This window comes from Stigmatopora argus, chromosome 3, assembly GCF_051989625.1.
Source record: "Stigmatopora argus isolate UIUO_Sarg chromosome 3, RoL_Sarg_1.0, whole genome shotgun sequence".
Classification (NCBI taxonomy): Eukaryota; Metazoa; Chordata; class Actinopteri; order Syngnathiformes; family Syngnathidae; genus Stigmatopora; species Stigmatopora argus.
In genome coordinates this window covers 14,680,516-14,708,066 of record NC_135389.1, presented here as the reverse complement: position 1 = coordinate 14,708,066, position 27,551 = coordinate 14,680,516, and the positions used below count along the sequence as shown (strand labels likewise).

Sequence of the window (27,551 nt, the reverse complement as noted above, 5' to 3'; positions counted from 1 at the left end):
TGTAAACTGGTTTCCTTCCAGCCTTAGGTCTGGCATAGTCACAGATATTTTTGGGTGGCGGGGGGTGGCGTTGCTAGCAGGTGCTCACTCCAAATAAAGGCATCCATCACCCATCATTGAGATCATTATCTGTGCCAGAGCAAGTTCTAATGGGAAGGAATTCGCTCAACTTGGGCAGGAGAGGGGGGCATTTTAACACTTAAAAACATGCGCCGACAAACACAAATGCATGCTTGGCAGTGTGCCCACACACAGTCACACAACAAACTTATAAAAATTGGGAGGAAAAAAAATCCAATATAAATCCTTGGTCATGTCTTACATTCCTGCGTAAAATGTTCACAAAATTTGGCCATGAAGAGCACTCTCAAGGTGCAGAATTAAGCCTGTCAAATGGAAAGAACCAGTTTCTTTAGATAGCCGGGGGCAAGATTCTTCTTTATACAGTAGGAGGAAAAGGATTAAGAAAATGTGATTAAAAACCAGAATCACTGCTGCGAGTCGTCCAGTATTATTTATTTCACAGAATATGCTTTAATCTCACTGTGGGTTGATAACACGCATTAAATCTGGTTTCCAGGTCACGTCCTGTAACACTTGCGTTCCAGCGTCAATGGCATTGTAACTTTAATTTTGCTCCAATATGAGCTGTTATTGTGATATTTATTAACAATCGTGCTAAATGTATTTGCTCTATTTTTACCAATTCATTTGATAATGTATTTTATTTCTTTTAGGCTTTAATGACCCATTAATGACGTCACTACTACGGATGCTTGGCATGCAATATAATCAATTCAAGTGATGTTTTAAGGTAAATAAAATATTTAAGGATCTATTCTTATCAAACATTTTTACTGGCATTATTGCAGATATGTTTTAAATCCTCCAAAAAGAGGCCATTTACGTATAGAGAACTTCAGCTGTCGGCTCTTGTTACGCTAGTCAATTGCTTAGAAAATGTTTCTCATTCTCCGGCCAGCAAAATTCATGCAATCAGCAGACGCATGGGTTTCATTTATTAAGATCCAACCAGATAAAATAATAACTTGAAAGAAAACAAGCATTGTCCAAGAGCAAGACGACTGATGCCGTAAAAACATTCCTGGTTTAATTCCATTTACTGGACACAAAGTTATACACTGATTGCTGGTTGTTTATCCCCATCATTGTGTATGTCAAGAGACCAAAGATTGCCAGAAAATATACATAAAACACATCAGGATTGGAAAAATACTAAGAAAGCAATTGAGAAATGATTAAGAGGGTCAGTGAGAGTTAAGCGTTTTGGAAGACACGGTCAGAGAAACCACATTGTGAAGGCTTGGGCATGTCCAGAGCAATGTTCCCTCTATTTTTTTGTTTGTCTGGGCAGAAAGACAACCTCCCTGAGCACACTGAGTACCGGTGTGAGCAACATCATCATTGCTCGCTATGGGCACACACCAGTAGCAGGTGTATGTCTACTACACATAAATTATTTAGTAATAATAAAATGTAATGATTAATATCTATGAATGGGCGGCCCAGCGGATGAGTAGTTCGCGCGTCGGCCTCACAGCTAAAAAAAATTTATAATTATTTTGTGCGCTCCATATGATTTGCTGTGCGCAGAGAAGACGAGAGTAGTGCGCAATTCCGCACGTGCACAGCTTAGAGGGAACATTGGTCCAGAGGAGAGGTTTTGGTAGAGGTTGGAACCGCCAGGGAAGAGGGTTAAAGGTCGAGCTAGGAGAAGATACTTGGATGTAGTGTGGGAGGACATGAAAGTGGCTGGTGTACGGGAGGAGGATGCAAAGGAACAAGTTATTTCGCTGTGGCGACCCCTCACGAGACGAGTAAGGGCAGATTCTATAAAGATCAATAAATTGTCAAACATAAACTAAAGTGTCCTTTGCTTCTCCCTCGCTGAAAAAAAATCGATAGTAAAACGACGTGTGGTCTCTCTCGCTGAATTTAAAAAAAAAGGTTATAAAAATGTATAGTAAAACAATGTGTGGATACTAAACTAAGGAATACTTGTTATAAAATAAATCATTTGGAATTTTGGATAAAACAGAGAAGGCGCTGTAATGTCATTGCAATTGGAGTCGGAGCCGCAGCGCCATAGCATGCTTCGCGCATGTCACGGGAACGCCGCAAGAAGTTAAAGATAAACTAAACACGCACCGTTACCGGTCAGAGTGAATTTTGGAAAAGCTTCAAGTTGATATTTGAATATGCTAAAGAAACTTGCGTTGGCTTTGTTGAATGTAGTCAGGACAGGCACCTCGACACTGAGCAGGCATTTATAAACAGTTGAAATCGTCAAACATCTATATTATCAAATAAAAGATGTAAATGTTTATACAGCATTGTTTAACTTAGATTTCATTACAAAAGACAGGCTTTAATCTGTTATCATAAATCACCACTCCTCCTCCTGACTCGGGTCGGGAGGCCCGAGTTCCCACAAATAAAATATAAAATTTTGGGTTTGCTACGGGCTCGGGCCTGCAAATCATGTTAATTGCACGGGCTGGGCCGGCCCGGGCCGAAAATTAATACCCAGGGGCCCGGTCGGGTCGGGACGGATTTTTTTTTACCTCTAGCGAAGAGGCTACTGGTGAGCACGCGTAAGAACCCATTTGAACTTAACCAGGTGGCCTCTACATTTAAAGGGATTTGACGGAAAGAGTTCATGACCCGTGCTAGTACAGCAGACGACCCGAGATCACCCCCCACTCCCCCCAGCTTTAGCATTAATGCTAATCTACTTAAGTGGCAGGCGGCAAGATATCACCTGGCATGTTGTTGCAGCCAATGTGGCGCACTATGTTGCAACTTGCTATGCAATTAAGGAGCACGCTGATGTGGAAATGCTGAGCGTGCACATACTTGGCAACAATAAGGTCGACTTGTCAGACGGCGTCAAGATCTTGGAGACACACCAAAGTTGGACAAACATCTGTTTCTTTCTAACCAACACGAGTACATTTGTAACGGAAACTAGCTGACACTTCATTCACTGTACTTGAAATTCGCTTGAACAATCCACTAGGGAGCAGGTGCAATTTTTTATACCGTTTCCACATAAGGTAAATTACCTTTAAAACTGAAGACTGATTGGAACTTGATGTTTGAGCTGCTGAGAACCTACATGACAGTTTCAAACAGGAGTCGCCAAACCGGTCGTTGAGTCGCTGTGGGTCGTGTGTTTAACCAACCGATTCAGCAGAGACTGCTTAAAAAAGCAGCATCTGACTGCAATCAACTGATTACATTTGTAAGACACCAGATTGGTAAATAGGTGTCATTTTTTTATTTGGAATAAAATCAAGTACCCACTGTGGCCCCTTTGTGGAATAACTTGGGGGACCCTCGGTTTAAAAATTAGAAAAAGTCAAGAAGAGGTGATTGGGAAGTCTTCAATAATACCAATCAATAACTCTCGACACTTTGCCTATAGACGAAATAAACAGGTTTTTGTACAGTTCTGATGATTTTCAAAAGGCTTAAATGAATTATTATTCCCATTACATAGGGTGAGGGAAAAAAATACAAAAGGGAAGTTTTGAGATTAATATAATTTAGTTGAGGAAAACAATATTTTAATCTAATCTAGACTAAAACAAGTGTATTGCACAATAATCAATTGCCTAACAGTATTTGGCAAATAAATGCTGAAACTGGGCATGAGAAGCTTGAGGGAAGATATTTTTTAAATTTGCATGTTCAATGGATCTTTATTTTTGGAGGGGAAGAGAGTCTTTTCATGAGATATTCTGAATGGGGCTTTGTTGACATTTTAAAAACATTTCTGTTAGTTTTCGTCAGGAGTTTTCTATTGAAATATTCGTTTAAATTTGTCCTGCCTTACAATGCATGTCTGCTGAAATATAATTCTTTTTTGTTTTGGATGATTCTCCTTAGATAATCATACTCACATTTCCTACAAATAAACACATACAAGCACTCATAATTTAAGAGCAATTATGTGTCGGTTGTTGCTGCACAATCGCACAAATATCCGAGGACACTGTTGCAAGACATGAGTTTAATAGAACTGAATAATGTTGTTCAGGCCTGGAACTGCTGGTTGTCACCATTTTGACTACCACAGAGGCAACAAATCCAACTTGCAGTATTCCAGAAAAGTAGTTATTTCTTTATGATGTAAAAACAGGCATCCAGGCAGAGTCAATCATTTATGCAACTGACTGCGTAAATGCAGTGCAGAACGAGAACACTTAGTTTTGTATTTGGCCTGCGAGAACCCTGCGCCTCATAATGTAGTATGATTTTTATTGTGAGGTTAAATACTCAAGTCCCACCATTACCCACGTATCTAGATGACTAAATCTTGAAAAACGACAGTGATTGACTCAACATAAGGACCTGGGATCCATTGTGAAGTGGAAGATGAAATGCTTGATACACATCTGGCATTGAGGTTTCCTGTGCTGCAGGAGATGGCCACAACAAACACGTGTCAGATCGTAAATAACAGAATACTAGTGAGTAGAATACAATAATTGGCAGATTTTCAGTTGCTAACAATGGATACAAGCTTTCTTCCTCACACAGACAGCTATGGAAGATTTTCTAAGAACCTTAATTGCACATTTTTTTGGAATGATGACGGTGGTTTGGGGGGGATGATAAGACACATTCTGACTAAGAGAACATTATTTGAACCCAGAATCTCTAACGTGCCAGGCAAAAATGAAAACCACTGTGCTACCTTCTTCCTAAAAATGACTGAGAAGCAAGGAATAAGCATGTCATGGCATGAGAAGGAACTCCATGAAAAGACCACCAATATTCCATTGTTCTTGAGTTTGTTCAACTTGTGCTTGAACCTCAAGGCTATTTGCGGTGACTGTGACATGTCGAGACATCCACAACATCTTGAAGGGTTTAACAAACCAGAAACACGTGAATACACGAAAATGGCCTCACCTTGTGTCAGAGACCATATTGCAATTGTTTAATGTGTTTACATTTATGTTTAAGTAGTGTTAAGGTTTTGAATGAGCTGTGTGTTCAATTATAACCAAGAAAATGTCACTAATCCAAAAGGATGAAAAGCATTCAAAAGGCTCAATGCACCTTAAGTGACCCACACTGTTTCAATAGGGCTCCCCCTGGTGGCAGACAGGCAAATACGAGGGGCGTGGGGCCTTGCAAAAGGAAATATTCTTTGAATTTGTACTTTCTCATCTCATCTCATTTGCTGAACCGCTTTATCCTCATTAGGGTCGCAGGGTGTGCTGGAGCCTATCTCAGCTGACTCCAGGCCAGAGGTAGGGGTTGGCTCCTCACTGTGTGGAGTTTGCATGTCCGCCCCAGGGCTTTTGTGGGTTTTCTACGAATACTCGTTTCCTCCCACATCCCAAAAACATGCAGGGTAGACAGGTTAACACTCCATATTGCCCGTAGGCATGAGTGTGAGAGTGAATGGTTGTCCATCTTCTTGTACCCTGTGATTGGCTGATAATAAATTCAGGGTGTTATAGTTTGCTGGGATAGGGTCCAGCACCACCCGCGAGCGTAGTGAGGATAAGCGGTTTGGAAAATGAATGAATGAATTAGCTGCATTCATGTATACTTTTCCTGCTTCCCAACTTCAGAGAAATGACAAGCTAAGAAATTTGATAAAATTGTTACATAGACATTTATTGATCAAATATAGTAGATCTATACTGGAGTAGAAAAAAGAAAAACATTCATGTAGAATAGAAAGTTGTAGAAAAAAAAATCTAGTTTCTAAATCTATCGAGCGGAATCGCTGACTTTTGCCTTACATTTGGGACAATTATTAGAATACAACAAAGATAAACAACAGAAAATAGTCTGTTATGTCTTTTTTATTTGTATAAAAATACAAATAATGTATGCTATCTTCAACTATTGGGGAAATAGAACATAAAACCATGCTTGGAGATTTCCATATTTCCTCAAATAGTGGCTCATCTGACAATTTTTCAGTTTTCCCGGAAAAAAAAGATAAATACGTATCGCGAGTGTTAACAAGTTTTGTTCAAAGCAGGCTAGTTCAAGATTCCAGTTTCTTGCACAAACAGCAGCACATAGTGACGCTCATAAAGTTTCTGAGATCAATCCAACTATGGTGACAGAAGTACTTTTTGGCTTAGTTTTAAAGACCATCTTTAGCACCGTCTTTAATAACTATATTTACCACTTTGTCACTTCAGATTTGTGGTCACCCTAGAATGTTGGATTGATGTTTTTTTCATTGCAAGTCCTGCCGGTGAAAATGAAATTGTTGTCTGTTGAAAATAAATGGGCGTTTTTAAGTAGAAATCTTCAGCTTCTTTCACTAATTACCACAACACACACCGTCCAAAAACTATACATGTAACTGAATGAGTAGAATAAAGCTAATGTTTTAACAAGATTTTTAAAAAATACCCAAACGAGCCAGCCGAATACATGCCTAGTTTTCAAGTCATGTTCTCCTTTAATGTTCCTAGACTTAAATCATCTTGCAGTTTTAAAAATCTGGACTCTCTTTTCATTGGCGATGTAAAAAGAAGTCAGTGACATTCCCACTTAAAGTGCACCAACAACCGGTCTGACACGCCTATCTTGCATGTCCATATGGATATGTCACTGAAAAAACAGTCTAAAATAGGGTTTAAATGCTAACTTAAATTAATTAAGACGTGTTTAAAATGTAGCTATAGCCACTCCTCAGTGCTTTGTGCATCTGACTTACTTCTGGTTTCTTTGCCTTTCTTCAAAATAGTCAATTACAACAGGTTTTGAATAACCACTTTTCCTCAACATCCTAGAGTGATCCCACTTCTCCTTTTTTGGGCACTATTTGTTGAAAGACGTCTTATTTTCTGCCTCCTATTACTGAAACATGGCAATGTCCATTTTGTTGAATTGTTTGTAAACTGTTGTTTTTTTGTGTAGAGAGTAAAATGAGTGGCCCATTAGGGCGAGTGTTCCGGTACAACTTGTTGGTCACTCTTGTACGATGGAAGGAAGGGCAGATAACGGAAGAATCGGGAACGCTTCCAAATGCTGTCGCAGAAGGGAATGTTGTAACACGACTGGTCGCAAGTGACCTGTCGTCCCTGGTGGACAGAATGTTGCCACTTGCTGAGGCCTCGCTCTTCAGCGCTGCCTGGAGAAGGAAGGGGCCATTAATTGGTTGATTTGATCACAGTACATGTCAGCCTGTTTGGTTTTGTTTTGGACTGTTGTGGTTAAATTGAAACTGGAGAGGTAAAATGTGTTCTAAGAGGGGACGTAAGAGTTCGGTGGAAATACCTTGTCAACATAAGGGCTGCCTTTAAACGTTGCTTGACGATTTTGAGAACAAACAAAAATGTCAAGCAGAACATTGGCTACGAAGGTAATAATTTTAATTACGGAACGCCTCAAGCTACAAAACTAGAAAATCAGGACTGAAAAAGAGCTGTAAAACCAAGTACATGCATTCTATAGCCATAAATCATTGCATTGCTCGAGTATAGCACTGGGGACTTTTTTTAACATAAATTTCTTGATTCACTCTATGAACTTTATCTTTTCTCACGATTGTGATGCAAACTGTCCATCAGATACATTGAGATAAACTTTTTTTTCCTATTTTACCACACAGTAAATGTAATTACTCTATTTGAGTGTGAGGTGCTTAAACTTGTCATTAAACAATTAGTATGCTTGCTCTCATTTAAAAAAAAAAGAAAAAAAACTGTACTCTGGGCCTACCTGGAATGGTGTTGTCCAGGATGAAGCCGAAAAAGCCACCGATGAACATGTGCGTGGTAAAGAGCACTACAATGACCTGGTCTAGCTCTTTGATTCCTTGAAAAGACAACACACACACACACACGCACACACACACATCTCGTGAAACTTGTCAAAGAAGGAATGTAGCCTGTGTAAATCATGGACATCCACAGAAGACTCGGAGGTCACAGTGAAACGGGAGTGCGTAAAGCAGGTTCCGCAAGCAATACTCTGGCAGGAAACAAAAATTATAATACAGACGCTCCCCTACTTACGAACATTCAACTTACGAACAACGGTACATACGAACATGTCTGCAAATTGCGTTTAAGTCCAAAAATGTTCGCAAGTCCAATTTTGTATTTCGCGCCTTTTTCGGAGTAGTACTTCTTTCCGCCGCTAATACCGATGCCTGGCGCTGTGAGAGCTCAGCTCACCCAGCATCTACCTTCTTCTTCGTTGCAATGCGGAAGTGCGTGAATGTATCTCCAGTGTGCAAAGAACCTTTTTCATTTGTATCATTAAATATCTCATGCATCCAATACTGAATATGGTTGGTAAAAAGCTAAAGGCTTCTATTGAGGGAGTTGCAAGGAAGAGGCAAGCCATTTCATTTGAAACGAGTGGCAATAATAACGAAGCTTGATGCGCGTGAGAGTGGTGAGCGTTTCACGGGCATTGAATCGTTCGACCGTCAGTACCATTTATAAACAGAAAGATCGAGCAGCAGGACCGAAATATTGAACGTTGCACAAAGTTTGCAAATCAATTGAATGATGCCATACAGTGCTACCGCATCATTTATGATGAAAAAAAGAAGAAAACTGTGCAATCGTCATTAGGTCGCTTCTTTTGGCCAGTTTCTAATACATAAATCTCTCTCTCTCTCTACAGTACTGTACATATTCGCTCCATTTTATTAAATGTTTTTTTTTCAGTACAAACCAATGCGTGTTACTTATACAAGCCTTAAACATACAAATGCACTTATATAAACCTTCAATATACTTAAACATAAATTATAATACAAAATATAGCACTGAATCAACTTACAAACAAATTCAACTTATGAACAATCGCTCGGAACCAATTGCGTTCGTAAGTAGGGGAGCGTCTGTATATTGATCTATGACCCCAAAACCAATCAGGATGGAATGTTGTGTACAATGTAGAAGATAACAGAATACAAATCAGCAAACACTTTTCTACCTAAATTTACCTGAATACATTACAAAGACAAAAGTATTTTAGGTCCTAATGCATAAACTACTGCGATTGGCTGGCTATCAATTCAGAGAACTACTGCCCATAGTTAGCTGGGGGTAGGCTCCAGCAACCCCATGCCTTGTTAGGCTAAGTGGGATAGAAAATGAAAGAATGGAGAAACTATTAATATTTATATAATTCTTCTATCATTTTGGTCACATCTAAGATGAATTAGAAAGTTCCTAACTTCAGTGGAAATTAGGGTTGTATATTTAAAAAAAATGCTCTTGTCATGTAAAAATTGGTACTAGCACACTAAATTTTTTTTTAATGATTTTGACTGATTGGTGCAGGAATAGTCTTAAGTAGTAATAATAATAGTAGTAATAGTAATAATAGTAAAATAACATAGGAGTAGTAGTAAAAAAGGAAGTGGTACCAAAACAATGAGTTGCACTTGGTAGTAGATTTAGAACAAGTCAGAGTGGCAGTACCATTAATAGTTGAAGAAATTTGGAGTCTTAGAAGCTAATTACTGTCATATTTATCTAGTGGTGGTAGAGCTAATAAAATAACATTAAGAGGTATTAGTGTAAGAAGTAGTTAAAATGATTAGTAGTAGCTTTACAAAATAGAACATATAATTATTATTTGGTGATTATAGTCAAAGTAATTAGTATTAGTAGAATTAATCAGTGGTACAATGTGAATTATCCCATCAGCAAGTGCCAAAGTGAATATGTGAACGTCTAGTGTTAGTTCAGGTCCACCAAGTCGGTCAAAAGTTCAGGACCTCGATTCAACTTGTCTGCGAGCAACAATCGGGCAAGGGACAGTACCCCCCCCCACCCCACCCCCCCTCCCTTGGGTGTTGTTGATTTGAGCTGGGCAGATTACACCCGGTGACACGGAAGGATTGGCAAAGCTAAGCGGCCTAGACTTGAGACGGGCAGACCTCTCCCACCGTGGATTAGCACTTTCCTCAGAAGATATCAGGATCAACTTCTTATGTCAGCGCCCCTTTCATCTCTAGGAGAGGCGTCGCTCTTTTCCTGCCAATCTCAGTCATCAAGCCAAAGCATCTCTCTTTTTACGATTGTCCTGTCTTTCCAAGGTGAACTGGGTGTCACCTTGGAAAGACGACACCTTCGCCTGCGGCACCGCATCCGATAGCTCTATTGGCAAAGACGTTTTGGAGATATCTGTTTCTAAACGATTAAATTATTCGTGTTTGAACAAGTCACAGAAGTAGTCGCAGCAAAAAAGGAAGTAGCCCGCAGCTGTCAAAGTAGGAACAAAGTAGTAGAAACAGGAGACGGCATGAGGTTGTCTTCAAATTAGTAGTAGATTAAGGACAAAAATAGTACTGTGCAATATTAGTACTGAAATACAAGTGGCTGTAGGAAGTCCTATTTAAGTTTTTTTTCTTTGTTGGTTTGGCCCAATACTAAAACGTCCTTATCTTCTACTCATAACTAATGAACAAAACCGAGTATAAGTAAACATATTTTTTTAATGAAAGATGGGAATATAATCTTTTTGGTAGATTTTATGTTTGTAGCTCTAGAACTGCAGATTTTGAAAGATCAATTGAACCGTAGAAAATGGTAACTTCAGAAAACGGGTGGGATTAATTGAGTAAAATGTGCCATATATTAATACTGAAAAAAGTTAAACAAATCTGTGTACGATCGCAACATTTAGGGTAATTAAGTTTTCCACCACTGTCAATTTGGGGGAAATTCTATTGTATGTATATATTGTTTGTCGGTCCAAGTTATAGAAGTAGTATATTGATGAATGGCACCTTTAAATTGTGATGTGTATTAATGGTTCTAAAGTTCATGTCTGTGAAATAAGTTGAAGTAATAGTAGAAATGCAAGACAATCAATCTAAGCAAAAACACTTTCTAATGACAGGTGTTCTAATCCATTTTTTTTTTGCTGATGGGGTGCCGCAGGTGTAAAAGATGTTCAGGAATGAACTTGTCTTAAGTATCCAAACCTGCCCTGCAGTCACTGTAAATATTAAAACAGGCCCATTCAGAGCCAGCATAAGAATTCACTATGCTTGTTTCCCAATTTATGTAGTTGTTTGCCTTTGTTCTTCAGCTCAATAGTTAATACAAATGGAGCACGGCAGAGGATGGTGTACTATGTTTTCATTGCTGATGCTTTAACGTTCACACTTTCAGCATGTTGATGTATGTTGCAAAACCACATTTGTACAATTCAACTTTATTTAGATGGCATTGAGTTTGTATATTCATGCGCGCCTGTTCACACAACAGGGCAAGAGGGACAGTGCGGTGCTGCTCTTAAAATACTCAAACATGCAGAGATGGTCCTGGTTAATTTTGCCCCCTTGGCAGACAACACACACACAACCAGCGTACAAACTTTAGAATAAAACATGGTTAAATATAAATGTAGGTCTTCTTTCGTGTTGTATGTTTTTTTATGTTACAAGGACAATATCCTGTTTTTCCCCCTTGTTCCCAGTGTACACTAATTAGTGGGAACATCTAAATGTCATACTAATATGCCAACATTGGATAATTGATTTGCAAAAGTAACATCTTGTAAAAGAGTATTACAAAGAAGAAAGCGTAGTTTAACTGGTTCCCCATACAGTGGTACCTCTACATACGAGCACCTCTACATACGAGCAGCTCGAGATACGAGGAAAATTTTGAGCAAATAATTATCTGTAGATACGAGAACATTTTCGAGATGCGAGAAAGCCAGGTGGCCAAGACATGAGAGGCTGTTTATCATTGCAGTCTTTTTTGCCGCATCTCTTTCGTGTATAACAGATATCTACGAGCACTGAACGGTTTCTTCACACGTGATTCACCTACATATGGACCAGAAAACGCACAACGCGCATGCGGGGGCAAAAAGAGGGCTTTCTGGGTAATGAAGTATACTCGTGCACACAACACCGATAGCCACTGGCACCCTTTCTCAGAATAAAACTTCATTAGCCACAATCAATACGTGGGTAGGCTGAGCTGCATTTTTTCAGTGTTTTGTTCCCCCCCTTAGCCTGTTAGCTCCCGTTAGCGGAGCGATCGCTCATTCAAGACTACTTCTCGTTGGCAAGTGGTCGTGCGTTATCCTATTGTGAGGACATTTGTGTGCATCATTTTCGGAATATTTTGAAGGGAATACAACAGCAAACAGACCATCGATAGCGAACGTGAGGGTGGAGGCGTGGCAAACAGTTAACCCGGCCAGAAGGTATAAAAATGTAAAACAAAATTAGAATTCAGTTTTGTGTAAAGTTATATTAAACGTATGTTTGAGTGTGTCTGTATATATTAGTCCAAGTTAATTTAAATTTGTTTGTTCTGTTACGAGTGCGTCGCTGTGGAAAGCACCCCCTCACCTCAGTGTATGTCGCTGTCTCTACCCTCCGCGAAATCCGTCTAATTTTAGTTCTATTAAACACATTTTATTACTATTAAACCACTAGTTATGTGTTACTTTGTTAATAGATGGCGAATTAGAAGAAATAAAACATTTTTTCCAATCCAATATCCTGTTTTTGGTGTTTTTTTCAGAGGGTTGGAACAAACGTTCGTTCGAGTTACGAGAAGATCCACATAAGAGCTCAGTCCCGGAACAAATTAAGCTCGTAGGTAGAGGTACCATGGTAGTTGTTCATCTATAGAGCTGCGTAAATGGCCTTGACTATCCAATTAATACTCAAAGGGCTTTTCATCGTCCCCTAGTGGACAAGCTGCTGGGGTCAAGGCAGTCAGTGATTTACAAACATTTGCCAAAATCCTCACTTCAGCCCAAACAAACAAGAGATGAAAAATAGACGTTAAGGCAATTAGGCTTTTTAAATCTGGGAAATTGGGTTTCTCAAAGGTGAGTAAGCAGCTACTGCCATCTGGGTCCCGTGGGATTTGGGAAGTCTTTCGGGTTTTACAGAGATTATAGGATGGCACCACCGCTGCCATCCTGCCGAGGTAATCTGCCAGCCCAGACGCCCATTCATCAACATGCTACGCAGCCTCGAGAAAAAAGTCAGATATGTACAAAATAGGAATGACAGTGGGATAAATGAAGTTCGGAAATGGGAGGGAGTGGGATCTACAGTAGATCTGGGAGTCATAGGGCCTTCAGCATATACCCTGGTTGACTTGTCTGATGTTTACTAAGTGAGTTACACATGCTTTAGAGTTCTCTTTTATGGCAAGCAGCTCCTGTTTGATGTGTACAAGCGGTCACTTGTTTAGCATGCTCCAGAGTTATTTCTTCATTTTTGTCTGGCCTACATTATTTGTTTGAGAGGCAACAGATTCTAGACGTTTAATATTATCCAGGGTTACCTTCAGCAACCAACATATTTCTTTTGTTTGGTGTCTAAAAACAGCATTAATATGTTGAAGACAGTTTAAGACAAGGGGAAAAAAATCTGACTGGTAATTAATTGCATTGAAATTGGGTCATAAGAAGGATTGTCTTACCGGTGTTGATTATGTCGGGGTTGGAGTGAAACCATGTCGGTAACACAAGGCCGCTGAATGTGGAGAAGCCAAGGATCAGAAGGTTACGAGATGAGTTGAGGTCCACATACTGGAGACATAAAAAGAGAATAACTACAGCAAACCAACTATATTGGTCGATGGAAATTATTATATTGATCTTATAGCTTCACCTTACATTCACATTCTGCAATTTAATAGAAGTTGTGTTATGGGTGCGACATAAACTTGTATTTTTTTTTGAACAAGTTGATGTTGTGAGAATAATTATAGAATAAATTTCAATAAAATGAATTCAGCAGTAATTCTGCGAAAGTCTAAATAATCAAAGACAAATGTAAAATGTACAGAATATACAATCTAAATTAGTATTTGTCACCCAAACTTGAAGAAATTTTAATTGTTGAGGGCTAAGAAAATATTTTCTTATCTAAAGAGATATATAGTTTTCAATTGAAAAAAGCCATAATTTTATTTTTCTTCAAATCAATATCAAAGTAGTATTATACAGTAGTAAATAATTGAAATATAAATAATGAGAGTACCATACAATCCTCTCTACAGAAAAAACGCGGTTGTTTTTATTTTTTTTATTTTTAGCTATTTAAACAATTCTGGGATTTTTCACAATTATAACTACATAAAATGTTACTTTTATTCCAATATTACAATTATCTAAAGTTCAAAACAGTGCTTTTTTAAATGAAAAATATCACACTGCATTTTCATATTAATGTTGACCTAGACCTAAAACATCTCTGTCATTTTTACTCCTACAAGTATTTTTGTCATGTTAGGGTGCCTTCTTTGTATCATCCAATCATCTTGTCTCTGTAATTTTCTCAACTTTTCAACACATGCACACCAAGTGAGCCGTTATGCAACTCAGTTGCGTGAGTTGGTCACAGTGGAATTGCAAGTGGGTCTCAATAAAGGCTGCAAACAGACATAAAAAGTATTTTGTGATTTTTGTGTTTGTTTTTCCGGATGGAACTCCTTAGCAAACTGCTTCCCCGCTGCTAAGAATTCTGGGAACCGGGACACTAATCTCAAATATTGCTGCAAGGATTGAAAACATCCAAATGAATTGCTGCACTCAGTTTTCATTTCTATTTTCCGGGTCCAAATAATTTCCACATGATGTGGGGCGGACGTTTTTTATTTTTTATTTTTTATTGCTTACTGTTAGATGTCTGCAAATAATTTCTTTTCAAATGCCTGCAAATCATTTCTCTTGAAGTGATAAAATACAAAGTGTCTGTTCATACCACGTCTTTGAAAGACAAAAGCGTGCATGGGTGTCGTCTATAGAATGTCATCTTAACAAGGTCTCGCTTTAAGCATGTGGTATCCAACTTCATGCTATAAGATTAACTCCTATGTAGCTATATGGTTTGAAAGTAGAATTGATTTTTTTTAAACATGCACACACACTAGGGAGATGTTTTTAATCTTTTTTTTTCAGGATCATACTTTTACTCATCAGCCACCATTGACGTCCAATCCGTTTTGACTGGGAGGGCTGATTGCCGCCAGGCCCCTAGTCAAAAAAGATTGGGCATTGGACAGATGATCACTTATGCCAGACTTCCCAATTCAAATGGATTTGATATCTAGAACTGTCAATGGCAATGAATGAGCTAATCTACTGATGGATGTTCAATGTACGGATGGTACAGTCTCGCAAGAATCAATGAGGACACTAAGGAAGAGTGCCAACGTTGTAAAAAGGGTCATCTCAGGATTTGGAATGTTTTTGAGTCAACCATTATTCCACGTCCGCAATAATTGCTTCATTGTAGACCTCAGAGAATGATTACCAATAAAAGTCATATATTTCACAGACATGAAGAAATATCTGGGTATGATCCTACAAAAACTCTGCAATGCAGTGCATGTTTAAATAATCTTTGGTCTATATTTATTATGCAATTGGCATCGTGGGAATCCTTAAAGAATATCAGCGGGAGTAAATGAGCAGGGTTAAGTGAGTTTGTTTGATAAAATATGCTGCATTGCCATAGGCTACAATCTCCTGAATTTTAGAAAAACTTTCCTATTTCTTATTTGTTATTTTAAAGGAAATTTCAATTGTGTTTAAAAAATGGTGTTTCAAGGTTTTATTTGATATCTAAGCATCCTTCATCTTCCAATCTTAAAATTAGTAACTTTTTTTGTTCTTTAGAATCCTCAGTATAATTCATTTCAAATTGTAAACATCTGATTTACTATTTTAATGAATGACTTGTAGGGGAATAACTTTCACTATGCTGTGGGGAATCATGACATTGGGACATCGACCAACTTTTCTAAGGATATGATTTCCCAGGGATTCAACAAATAGCAGCAATGGCTTTTCTTCACTAATTTGACAAGTAGTTGAGACGATTAGGAGGCAGAGGCGTTTGAGGTCTGGTCTTGTCAAATCACTCCAATTTTTCTTGCCTCTTTGGTTACAAGACCCGTAGTCCAGGATATTATTCATTAGCAGGTTATTTACTGCCCAGGATGTCAACAGTTAAACATCACTTCTGATTGTCCATTGTTCAAGTGACCTTGAGAAAGACATTTGAATGCTAAATCGTTCCCATATCAACGACTTGCACGGTATGGATGACTGCGACCATGTAATGTTCTCTGGGCATTGTAAAAGTGTAGGTAAAACTGCTATTTTAATTCATTCTTTCAGCTTCTGAACTGCTTATCCTCACAAGGGAGCCAACCACAGCCAGGAAGTACACCCTTGGTTGCTGGCCATACACTGACGACTCTATCAAACCACACTATTTATCATTTCACGAGCATTTCTTATATTATCCCCCCCCCAAAAATCAAGGCAAAAGCTCAAGCTATTTACTGTGTGCAGGTGGTGTGTAAATCAATGGCAAACATATTTCAATGAAAAATGAACAATGTGATTTTATTTTACCTGCAGGTTGGATATCCCCACAGCAGCGATCATTCCAAACATAACCAGAAACATGCCCCCGATAACCGGATCTGGGATGGTGATAAAGACGGCTCCAAACTTCCCGAAGATTCCCAGAACAATCATAAGAATTCCAGTCGTTTGGAGCACCAGTCTGCTGCCAACCTGCGATGCACAGAGAAGATAAGTCTTTATCATAAGCTGCAAGTAATTATTTTAAAAAAACATACCAAAAAAGCCTCTGGCAAGCTTCCAAAATTTGGTTCATGTCAAGTTTATCAAATATTGACTAAACATTTTTATTTTTTTACCTCACGGTGGCTTCGCATACAATATAAAGTGTCTGTGGCCTGACAAAGAATGTTTCTAGTACAAAAGCTAAAGTTTCAAATTAAAAGTCAGGAGGTTTTGACAATAGCAGTCTTGGATTACGGTTGTATTTCCCATGATTACCTTGCATTTGCATTAAATGTATAGCGGTGCTTTCCTTTGTTCTAATCATTCCCATGTGGAGATAAGTAAATAATGAAAGTCAAAGTGTGTGGTTGGCGCAACCCCTTGATGACCTCCCAACTTCCTGATTCTTACCTAACCTGAACTTCCTATTCCATAAACATCCTAAAAACTCCCAACCCGAATCAACCCTTACCTTTACCCTAAACCATGGACAATCCCATGCCTGAACCACATTTTTCGCAACACTCCCCCCAAAAGTGTGACATATATTTCCGCTTTATTGTGCAATATTTGGTTAGCGCGACTTATACTCAGGTGCGACTTATAGTCCGAAAAATACCGTAGCTAGTAGTATAACTGAATACTTTCTTCAGAGAGTAATAAAGTGATATAATGCATTTCAATTTCTGAAAGTATTGTGCAAAGTTTAAAATATATTGCTCAAAACAGTAACTAACAAGATTGCACTGGATATTATCTCTCTATTTTGGTCAAAGCATTACTGTGTGAGCGGCGCAGAAATCCCACCTCAAAAGCCCCATTAGCACATTTCTGATATTACAAATACGTCAATAGGCAGATGTAGTCACTGACAAGCCAACTTTTTCATAAACCAAACAACTATGTCCTTGAAGTGTCCTGTGCAAAGCTTTTAGCACTGTTGAGTGGTTGTGACGAAAAGCCTTTGGAAAGAACTAGTTGACTTCCAAGAAGAAATTAGAGAAGTGCAGCTGTGTTTAAAGTGATAAGAACTTGCATGTACTTGTGTTTGTTTTTTGGTTCAGTGAAAAAGAACATGTTGTGAATAGATAATATTACATTCTAGAATAGCCTCTTTTGATAGCTTAAACTGTAAATAATTGCTACACAACCTGAGCTAAAATCTTAAAACATCCCTGGTAATAAAATGTCAAAAAATGTTTGATGGTAATACCCTTAAAGGCCCCCTATCACGTGGGATTCTAAATTCGATAGATGGAAGTTTGGACTATACTCGTTTTCCATTGAGGTATACGCCGACTGCTCGCTCTGCTATTCTTGTGACATTATGAATTTTTAAGAATGCTGAACGGCAACGATACATGAATAATTTTTTTGTACAATTTCAATAGTTAGGGATCTCTGTGAGTCTTGATTGTTTTATATGCTTTTACAAGATTCTATCATTTAATTTGTGTGTAAAAATCTGTGAGTGTCATTCTAAAAATAAATGAATTTCAGGTGATTGGAGGTGATTTGAAAAAAAAAGCAAGATAAAAAACAAGATTTTATCGTTATCTCTTCTTACAAACAAGGATTTGTAGTCCACACAATCATAATTCACTCTTCACGAATTTATTGGTATCTATTTGAAGTTTTTTCATTTATAAAAAAAATACATCTTTTTGTACTCCTAAATCACTCAGCTTTTTACGAGAATGCATCAAAATCCCATCTAAATTGTACAGTGCACTGCAATACAATTATTTTCACAATTATAGTGGCGTGATGACACCACAAGTGGGAGATGAGCTTTGCAATTTTCACTTGTGTGATTAAAGAGGTTTTCAACTCTGACGACAAGCCCTGAGCTTTTTTTGAAAAATCAGAAAAATTGGAAGCATCCCTTTTTCTTGCTATAGTTTATTAATTTTAATGCAATACTAAAAGAAGAGTTTGACATGATATTATTGTAACTATTTTAATAATACCATAACTATTTGGGGAACAGAGATTTGGTTATATATGTGAGGATGTGTTATAAATGTTTTATGTTTTAAAAATTTATAATCTATACAATATGTCGTCTATACGTTTTAGGAGGGCTGCTTTAGCAGTGTTCTTTGTTACTCGTCGCTGGGGGTTTTGCCACTCTCGGTGAAAAAAAGGGAAGCCATGACAACAAATCCATTCATTTTCAACGCTGCTTATAATTGTCAGGGTCACCGGGGTGCCGGGGTGTCCCTCAGCTGATCTGGCGCAGGAGCCAGACTACACCCCAAACTGGTCTTCCGGTCAGTTGTTGGGCACACACAGTGACAGATAACCATTCGCACGCACAATCACACGACTGGGCAACAGGAAATAGGCAAAGTTTCACTTTACCTTAGTGATTCCGAGTGCAGCGATATTTTGACTGTAGGAGGTGGTCCCATTGCCCGTGCCCCAGAGGCCAGAGAGGATGCAGCCGATGCCCTCCACTGCAATGCCACGGTTAATGGCGTGGGTCGGTGGGGGCGGAGCGCCTGACAGCCTTGCACAGGCGTAGTAGTCGCCAATGGACTCCATGGTAGACGCCAACACTCCCGCCATCATGCCAAGCACCGATGAGACACTGACAGTAGGCATGCCCCACTGACCTATAACCAATGGTTTAAGTTTAGAACGTCTATTTTCAATAGACTTCAGGCCAACTGTGCTTAGTGAGAATAATCACACGATGAATATTTGTTCAGTGTCTTTAATCTGCTCATTTAGATTCAACAAAAGGCCTGCCAATTGAAACTCCTGGGATACCATGTTATCGTAAATGTTCAGATTCCTTTTAGTTTGACCTTTTGGAATATCTCTGGGAAGTAAATCATGCTTTTGTTTTGGCAAATTACCCAACATTGGAAATAAGATTTTAGTATTTGTTATAAAATCTAAGGTTTTTTTTGTCATTTTAATTACTACATTTTTCGGACTAAGTCGCACCTGAGTATGAGTTGCACTAGCCAAAGATTGCACAATAAAAAGGGGAAATAAATCGAAGTCACACTGGAGAATAATTTGCATTTTTGGGTGGCAGTTTTTTTATGAATTAGAAAACGAGAACAAACATTTGACATTAAATAGTAACATTGGGAACAACAGACAAAATAGGCACCAGTTAATGTAACACATTCGCTGTGCTTTGAATAAATACAGCCTAACAAAATAAAAAAATAAGCTGTTGCCGGTCAGAGTGGGAAAAAATGAATAAGTCGCAGGCCCTGGTGAAACTATGAAAAAACTGACTTATAGACTGGAAAATATTGAAATGAATAAATTCTTAGCTTTGTGAATCCCTGAGTTACTGCGAAAAATGTTTTCTTCTGTAATCGTGATCCCTGTGACGTTCCACAGGAAATCCCTGTAAATGTATTTGTCGTAGATCACTAGTACATGCAATCTGTCACTGAAAAGCTTCTTTTTTTAAAAAAAATATGATGAATCAGTCATATCCCGGACAGGCATTTGCCAATGGTGAAAAGCCATCATGAATATCCACAGCGAGGGGCAGTAAACAACATCTGCCACTTAAAAGTGGTCTAGCAATGCAAAAACTACAGCATTTGATGTTTTATACCAACATCTGGAAAGCGGGCAGCATTCCATTGCTCATCTTCATTACAAGCAGCGGAAACTTGCAAACTTCTTTGCTACAGAGTTAACCGATTGATGGAATCATTGCATCGTGTTTCAGATTAAACGAGATCCTCATGTGTTCCCTCCATGATTGTTTCTGCACTTTGTCGAATCCCTGCCTCAACACTTCTGACATTCAAATTCTCCATGTACTGCGCTGACGTTATTGTAATTGTTTATTCACATCAATCTTACAATATCTGTGTGGCACTGGCAAACATACATCTGAAAAATAACATTGGTTTGGAAAGACCTATGACTTAAAAAAAATGTATTTATTGAGTTGTCAAGGTCCCTTAAATTCACAAAGTAATGACAGATTGTTTTAATCAATGGCAAACAATCTTAAGGACCTTTCAGATGCAGCGCCAATGGGAACAAAACCAGCATGATAATTTGTGGTTATATTGGGGACAGTTTCTTTGGCAAAGTGGGAGTTCCATAGCCTTTGAAAACATTGTGGCAACGATCATGATTTTTCAAGTAGCTGATAGAATTTCTTGAGTATAAACAAACGAGCACCCTCTTCCACATCGGATCTAATTTTTTGTTACTTTTTACCTTCTAAAATCAAATTGAGCAGGTTGGCCTCAAAATTCTTGATATCAGCATCCTAAATATTTGGCTGAAAGTCATTCCTTTTCCAACCATATAAAAGGACCTTGCTGTGCGCTACCATTCATTTGCCTGTAGAAAAAGTGACTCATTACACATTTTGGTCTTTGGTTTGTTTTGTTTTTCCCATCATTTTTATTTGATTTTACCCTTTCATATTTTGCCAATACCTATTATCCCAAAAATCTAGTCAGGCAATTACTACTAGCCATAATTTTTTTTATAACTGTCATCTTTTGTAAGATAACTGATCTCCATTTGTTTTTGCCTAAAAGAGTGCCTTCTTCTTTTATGGCATGCTTTTGTATTTAAATGGGTCTCATTTAAAAGTCTACCATTCTATTAAAACCTCCCAGATTCAAGACAGCCTGTGGTAGATTGAGCAAAAAATAAAATAAAACAGAATTGATCCTCATCACTGTCACACAGCTGTAAAAGTTGTTTCATTTGTCCAATTATCACAGAAGCTATCAAAGTGGATTGGGGCAATACTATTCCCTCGTATTTTTGATTTGCTTTCAACAGTTGTGTCCTTTTTAATCCTCTCCAGCAAAATCCACTTTGGCTCAAAAAGTGATACATTACGCTCTATTAACACATTGATGTTCGATTTTGCCTTTATATTTTGGGCAGTTTGTTTCGGGCATTTCAGTTGGTATGTTGACTATGGTAACCATTGTTTAGATTTGTAATCCATCTGTTTAATCCCCTTAACCCAAAGTTGGCTGGAATGTGTTCTAAAACACAACTGATCCTAATGAGGAAAAGCGGTATCAAAAATGGATGGATAGACTCGAAATGGCTCTAATGACATCCTCATTTTCTGAAATTCCCGATATGTTTATGGTGACGTCATCCAAAATTCCCGGCAAGTTAGTATATCATCAACCCCGCTTATGCTACAAAGTAGTCATTTTTGGGGAGTTACCTGGGTAAGGAATGTGGAACCAGGGTGAGTCGGCAACAGCATCTAGGTTAATGTCTGTTCTTGCCGAGAAGCCGTACGTATCTGACTTGGATGGTAGCACGTCAAAAATGGTTAACAGGAAGCAGACCAGCCAGCCACCACACATTCCAAACAAGGCCTGGTGTATGGAGAGCAGACATTTCGTGTCAATGACATGCATGGCGCGACAGCACAGCTATCAGATGCAGAGTATCATAAGCTAAAGGGGAAAAAAATCCACTGAAATATTTTATTTTGACTTGCAGGATTTTGTTTTTGACTTTATCATGATGTGTTGTTTGCAAGTACAGGATTAAGGAGGGTTGGGGGGCGTTTAGAGATTAAGGTATACGCAGGTTCTAGGAAGCCATATTCTTTTTAAAACCATAAGAGCTACTTCGACTCACTGGGAACAATTATAATATCCCATTTTTCAGAGTTTGCCTTAAACCACGATTGGACGGTAACGTGGCTTTCATTTGTACAGCGGATTGAGACCTTGTAGGTACTCAATGCTCTTTTAAAGTACTGATGACCCGGCATCAAAAACAATATGGAGTTCCGTCATTTTCTCAAATAAATTTTGAACATAACCCTTGTTTAAACTGTAACCCAGTATAAAATATCTAAATTGAAACTCTGATTGAGGTTTGCAAGGCTAACCATCATTTTAGCCTTACACAAGGCTTTTAAGTTCAAGTAGCTGTGAGCCGTTCATAAAGAAGAATAGCCTGAGTTTGAAAACCTAATTTGTTTCCTCTTGTATGGGGTCAAACAGTGAGCTGATGACATGAAGAACTCCAGGGGCCTTGGCTGGGCTTTACTATAAACTTTTCCAAGTACTAGTTTAGCTGTGATAGGAGAAAATCATTTTTCTTTTCTATCTATATCAAAAGGCCCTAAAGGGGAAAGGGAGTAAGAAACTGTGGAGTTATTCAGATGGGGTGATTTGTTGCAATGCGGCCATGTCTGGGCGTTGGCTTCTCCTGCAGGGTTGCTTGTAAAAGCATTTTTCGTTCATGCCAACACACCTGAAATTATATTGTGCAAGTGATATTAAAGTTTGCCTAGAAAGATTAGTTGGATTTGTCTATATTCTTTTGCCATCCAAACATTGAACACCGGGAGCGGGAGTGACTCAGAGACTTCTTAGCGGACTTAAAGATAAAACTCTGGCACTCAGCCTAACAGTCATATCATTTCCATGAGTAACAGTGTCGTTACAGCCAGGTGCATTCCAAAAATTCACGCTTGATGTACTTCGGGAGTCGGTCCAGAATCACAGGTGTGTGTGTGTGTGTGTGTTACTCAACAGAAGTTTAAAAGCGTCATAGGTCGTATTGCAGGGCACACCAAGGGTAAAGGAGTGCAACCATGGAAGTTGGTGACTCACAGTGATATTAAAGTTTGCCTAGAAAGATTAGTTGGATTTGTCTATATTCTTTTGCCATCCAAACATTGAACACCGGGAGCGGGAGTGACTCAGAGACTTCTTAGCGGACTTAAAGATAAAACTCTGGCACTCAGCCTAACAGTCATATCATTTCCATGAGTAACAGTGTCGTTACAGCCAGGTGCATTCCAAAAATTCACGCTTGATGTACTTCGGGAGTCGGTCCAGAATCACAGGTGTGTGTGTGTGTGTGTGTTACTCAACAGAAGTTTAAAAGCGTCATAGGTCGTATTGCAGGGCACACCAAGGGTAAAGGAGTGCAACCATGGAAGTTGGTGACTCACCGAGAAGAGCTTAAAGAGAGGGTAGTGAAACACTTTCCACTTTTTGTCCTTGTAAGCAATCAGCGGTACGTCCACTTTGCTCAAGTATTGCGAGAAGAGGAGGATGAGGCACACCGTGCTGCGGACACATAAAACAAGAGCGAGGTGTTACGGGTTACTGCCAGTTTCCACACTCATTTACTCTGCTAACCTAGGATTGAGACCTCCAATTCAAATTCTCATGTAAGACCTTAAATCAAAAAATGAACGTTGGCTTCAAATCATAAAGAAAATCCTAAAAACCAAATCTTCAAATCTAATTGAACTCTTTGGCCATACTTTGAATGTGTGAAACCCAGCAAATTCTTTAAATTTCAGCTAAATGTTCCGTTGAAATGTGGCGTTGCTTTTGTCGGTGGGTTGATAGCCAATTGAGCAGGGTGTAATTTCAGAGCACGGCCTTTAAAAACAACACATTTTGAAGCCTATTTTATGTACTTGACGATGTATTTGCTTTCTGGCATTGAAATTTGGCAGGGTCTTTCACAGCAGTTTTCTCTGTGGGATATCGAATTTACAAGGCATATTTATTTTATAAACTTGAAATATTAGTTTGAGGCCTTTCCCCTGCAGCAGATCCGTAATTCAATGTCCATTGCCTCCTTTGGGGAAAATAGTTTGAAACGGGGTGAGATTTTGGGTGATGTATTATGTCTCAATGATCTGGTAACAAGCATCACATCTGCAGATGTTAAAGAACACCATTCTGCCTGGGACCTGGTGGTAAAATATTCCCTGGGATATGTTCTGTCAAGATCCAAAACAAAAAATGACCTTTGCATACCTGAAGGTCGACTCAAACTCTGTTCAATGGCTTTGGGACGACTGTTTGAGGGCTGGGCTTGAATTATGCGAGTCAGTCATTGATTGAAGAAAGGGAATTGCCATTATTCAAGCAAGACTTTTTGCTGGACAATATCGAAATTGTGAAGAAAGATTTGTGAAAGAAAAGCAGTTAATGTCGACCATGTGTGCCCTGCATCATGCTGTTACAATTCCTCGTTATGAAACAGGAAAGCCAGCTAATGACATCCTCGTTACAGCAACTCATCACATATTGCCCTTATCACTTAATGACGAATTACCATTGCCAGCGTACCTTTTTAAGACAGGAAATAACAATGTTCGACATTACTGTTCCTTGTTTCAAAATTTCCATCCAACCTGGAGAGTGTCGAGGCTCAAGATTCATTTTATCATCTGTGAGAATTCCTATGTACGAATGGATTGTGTGAAGATAAGATTCACGAATCAAGTTACACAGGAGAAGAAAAAAACATATCATTGGTAATGAGAAAAACATGTATTACATGGCAGGGCAACACGATGATCGAGAGTGGTTAGCATGAGATCGAGGGGTAATCCCCGGTGTTTCCGACCTTCCTGTGTGGAGTTTGCATGTTCTCCCCGTGCCTGCCTGGGTTTTCTCTAGGTACTCCGGTTTCCTCCCACATACCGAAAAAATGTATTCTAAGATGGTTGAAGACTTTAAATTGTCGCTAGGTATGAGTGTGTGCATATTCGGTATATCATTGTGCCGAGCAATTGGCTGGAAACCAATTCCCCTAGCCACATTTGGCTGGGATAGGCTCCAGCACCCCTGCAGTCCTTGTGGGATAAATGAATGTATTTTACGGATAAAGTCTTTAACCAACGTTTACCAACATCCGAGTCAGTCAACTATTGAGTAAACCTCTAAACAGGTTTAAAGAGTTAAAAAAACACTTTTTATGCCTGCAAAAACAGACAGCAGTACATTTTTTAAGAATACAAAATACAGTAAGCTGCAGTAACCAAAAGTCTACATTGCCTTAGTCTTAGCTAAACAAATAACTAATGACTTAGGCACAGACTATTCTAGTAATGAAAGACTACATTTTGCTTAGTGCCACCAATTTGCATAAAGTTGCCAACCCTGGCAATTCCTCCACTGGGTTTATCTGGTATTTAAATGGCTAACAGGGAAGGGTTTGTTTAGATGCACACAACTCACTCAATTTTACAACATTAGCTACCTTTACCGTACCTTTACCTGGAATGCACCTCTCACCAGGGGCACTCAAAAGCATCGCAAAATGGCCACTAGTGCAAATACACGTTGTTTGGTTGGAGCTGGAAACAAACTGAATAAAAAGGCTCCTTTTTAAGCATCTACAGCTGTTGCCTCCAGAACCAATTGACAAAATGACTACCGTATTTTCTCGAATTAAACGCGCACTCGAAAATAACACGCAGGTAATTTTGGGCCAAAAACATCTGGAAAAACGCAGTAATCGAATATAGTGCGCACCTAAAATTTCCCGCTAACGAAAATCAGAAATCTTACCTTTTTTTCTTCGTTTCACGATTGTTTTGTTCAAAACTGGATAGAGAAATCTTCAGGTACGAGCGTGTCGAGTGTCGTGCAGTTGGTGGAGTTATGCGTTTGAATTTTAGGACAATAGATGAAAGGTTATATGGAGGGGGTTTGGTGAGGGGTATTGATTTTTAGGACAATAGATGAAGGGTTATATGAAGGGGGTTGGGTGAGGGGTATTGGTTTTTAGGACAATACTGTGAAAGTTTTAGTTGATTATTATGTGAAAAGGGATACACAGAGTGGACAAACATATCATGTAGACATGTTATGTTGCAATACCTTTTAGACTTCCTTGAACATTGACTACATTTCAATTGACAATACCATGTTTTAATTCAAATATCTATTGTCATTCTCAAACAAGAAAAGGAACATACAAATTGAATAAATAAATGATTTGAAGATATGCACAATGGAAAAGACTATCACATGTAACAAGGGAATGTACTGCCCCCCGCTGGACATATTTCTAAATACAAGTACGTACTACACTACAATGTAGTATTCTACTTTCCAGCTTATTAATGCAGGATTGTGATGTTTGTGAGGCTTGACGATCTTTAATATGCATGTATTTTGAATTCAAAGTTGGAAATTGCACAATGTCCGTGCGTCAAAGTGAGTTTGACAATGCTTTTTTCGATCGAAAATTTGTAATTTATTTTAGTTATTGATTATAACACGCACCCCATCTATTGGAATTAATTATATAGCAAAAATCTGTGTTATATTCGAGAAAATACGGTAGTTCTGACAAATCCCTCTGAATGGCATACGGTTTTCAGCACCAAAGTCAATGGAAAGGAAAAAAACAGCATGAAATCACACTGCTGCACAGGGAGGAAGATGTATAGCCCCGGCCCTAGTTGCATAAACCTTTCATCTGCCGCGCAAATTCTCCACAGACGGAAGCGGCGCCTTCACAAGAAGCAGACCCGAGGCCTCACTCAAGGTCTCCACTTGGAAAGGACCCGCTGCAATGCTACAGCAAAGGAAGAGAGTTGACAGCACATCGTGAATGTATTTCCTGTGTCTTAAGAGGAAAGATTGCTGCATTTGTCATTGCACACACAAAGATTACCGCTTGAAATTTCACTCAGTCACCACAGTCAAGGAATTCTTAAAAACTGAATGGGGGCATCAGCTTTTGTCGAAAAGGTTTCTCCAGCTTTAATTTTTCCCTATTTTATATATCTTGTGGTTTTGACTTCTGCATGTTGTCACAGTAGAGTTATTTTTGTTGTTGTCATGCTTTGAAGATGTCCGAATTTATAGTATAGGATCCTGGTTAGGAAATTGTGTTTACACAATTTATATGTCTGACTACTGTAGAAAGAAACTGATCTCATCCTATTAGTAACAAGGGGATGGTCTCAATTTAACCAAGAATCCAGAAAAGTGCTCAAAGAACCTTTGCCAGTTTTGCTGTCCATCTATCACAACGCAAAGATGAAAACACTATTTATTGAATAATTCCCCAGCCCTGTCGTGTCTGTGCTTCTAATTTGGTAGCAATTACACTTGTGCATCTTTCCCAGGGAAAGTTTGGCTCTGAGAAACCCTCGGACAATGAACAGAGCTAGTTTATAGCCAAAAATGTGAGATTTTCTCTTTACTGTCAATTATGGCTTGCTGAAGTGTATTTGG

At 38.7% G+C, this 27,551-nt stretch overlaps 1 protein-coding gene across 1 annotated transcript in view; it reads right to left on the bottom strand.

Annotated features, from left to right (window-relative positions):
• Nucleotides 1-5,831: 5,831 nt before the first annotated feature.
• The window catches only part of LOC144071990 (solute carrier family 23 member 1), a 55,740-nt gene continuing 34,020 nt past the window's right edge, over nucleotides 5,832-27,551 (bottom strand). The window contains exons 7-13 of the mRNA XM_077597534.1: nucleotides 23,507-23,624; nucleotides 21,752-21,908; nucleotides 18,925-19,178; nucleotides 16,384-16,548; nucleotides 13,437-13,545; nucleotides 7,729-7,824; nucleotides 5,832-7,138 (exon numbers count right to left, since the gene is read on the bottom strand). Coding sequence (XP_077453660.1) covers nucleotides 6,945-7,138; nucleotides 7,729-7,824; nucleotides 13,437-13,545; nucleotides 16,384-16,548; nucleotides 18,925-19,178; nucleotides 21,752-21,908; nucleotides 23,507-23,624 — 1,093 coding nt within the window. The 3' untranslated portion in view covers nucleotides 5,832-6,944. The remainder of the gene's footprint in view (nucleotides 7,139-7,728; nucleotides 7,825-13,436; nucleotides 13,546-16,383; nucleotides 16,549-18,924; nucleotides 19,179-21,751; nucleotides 21,909-23,506; nucleotides 23,625-27,551) is intronic.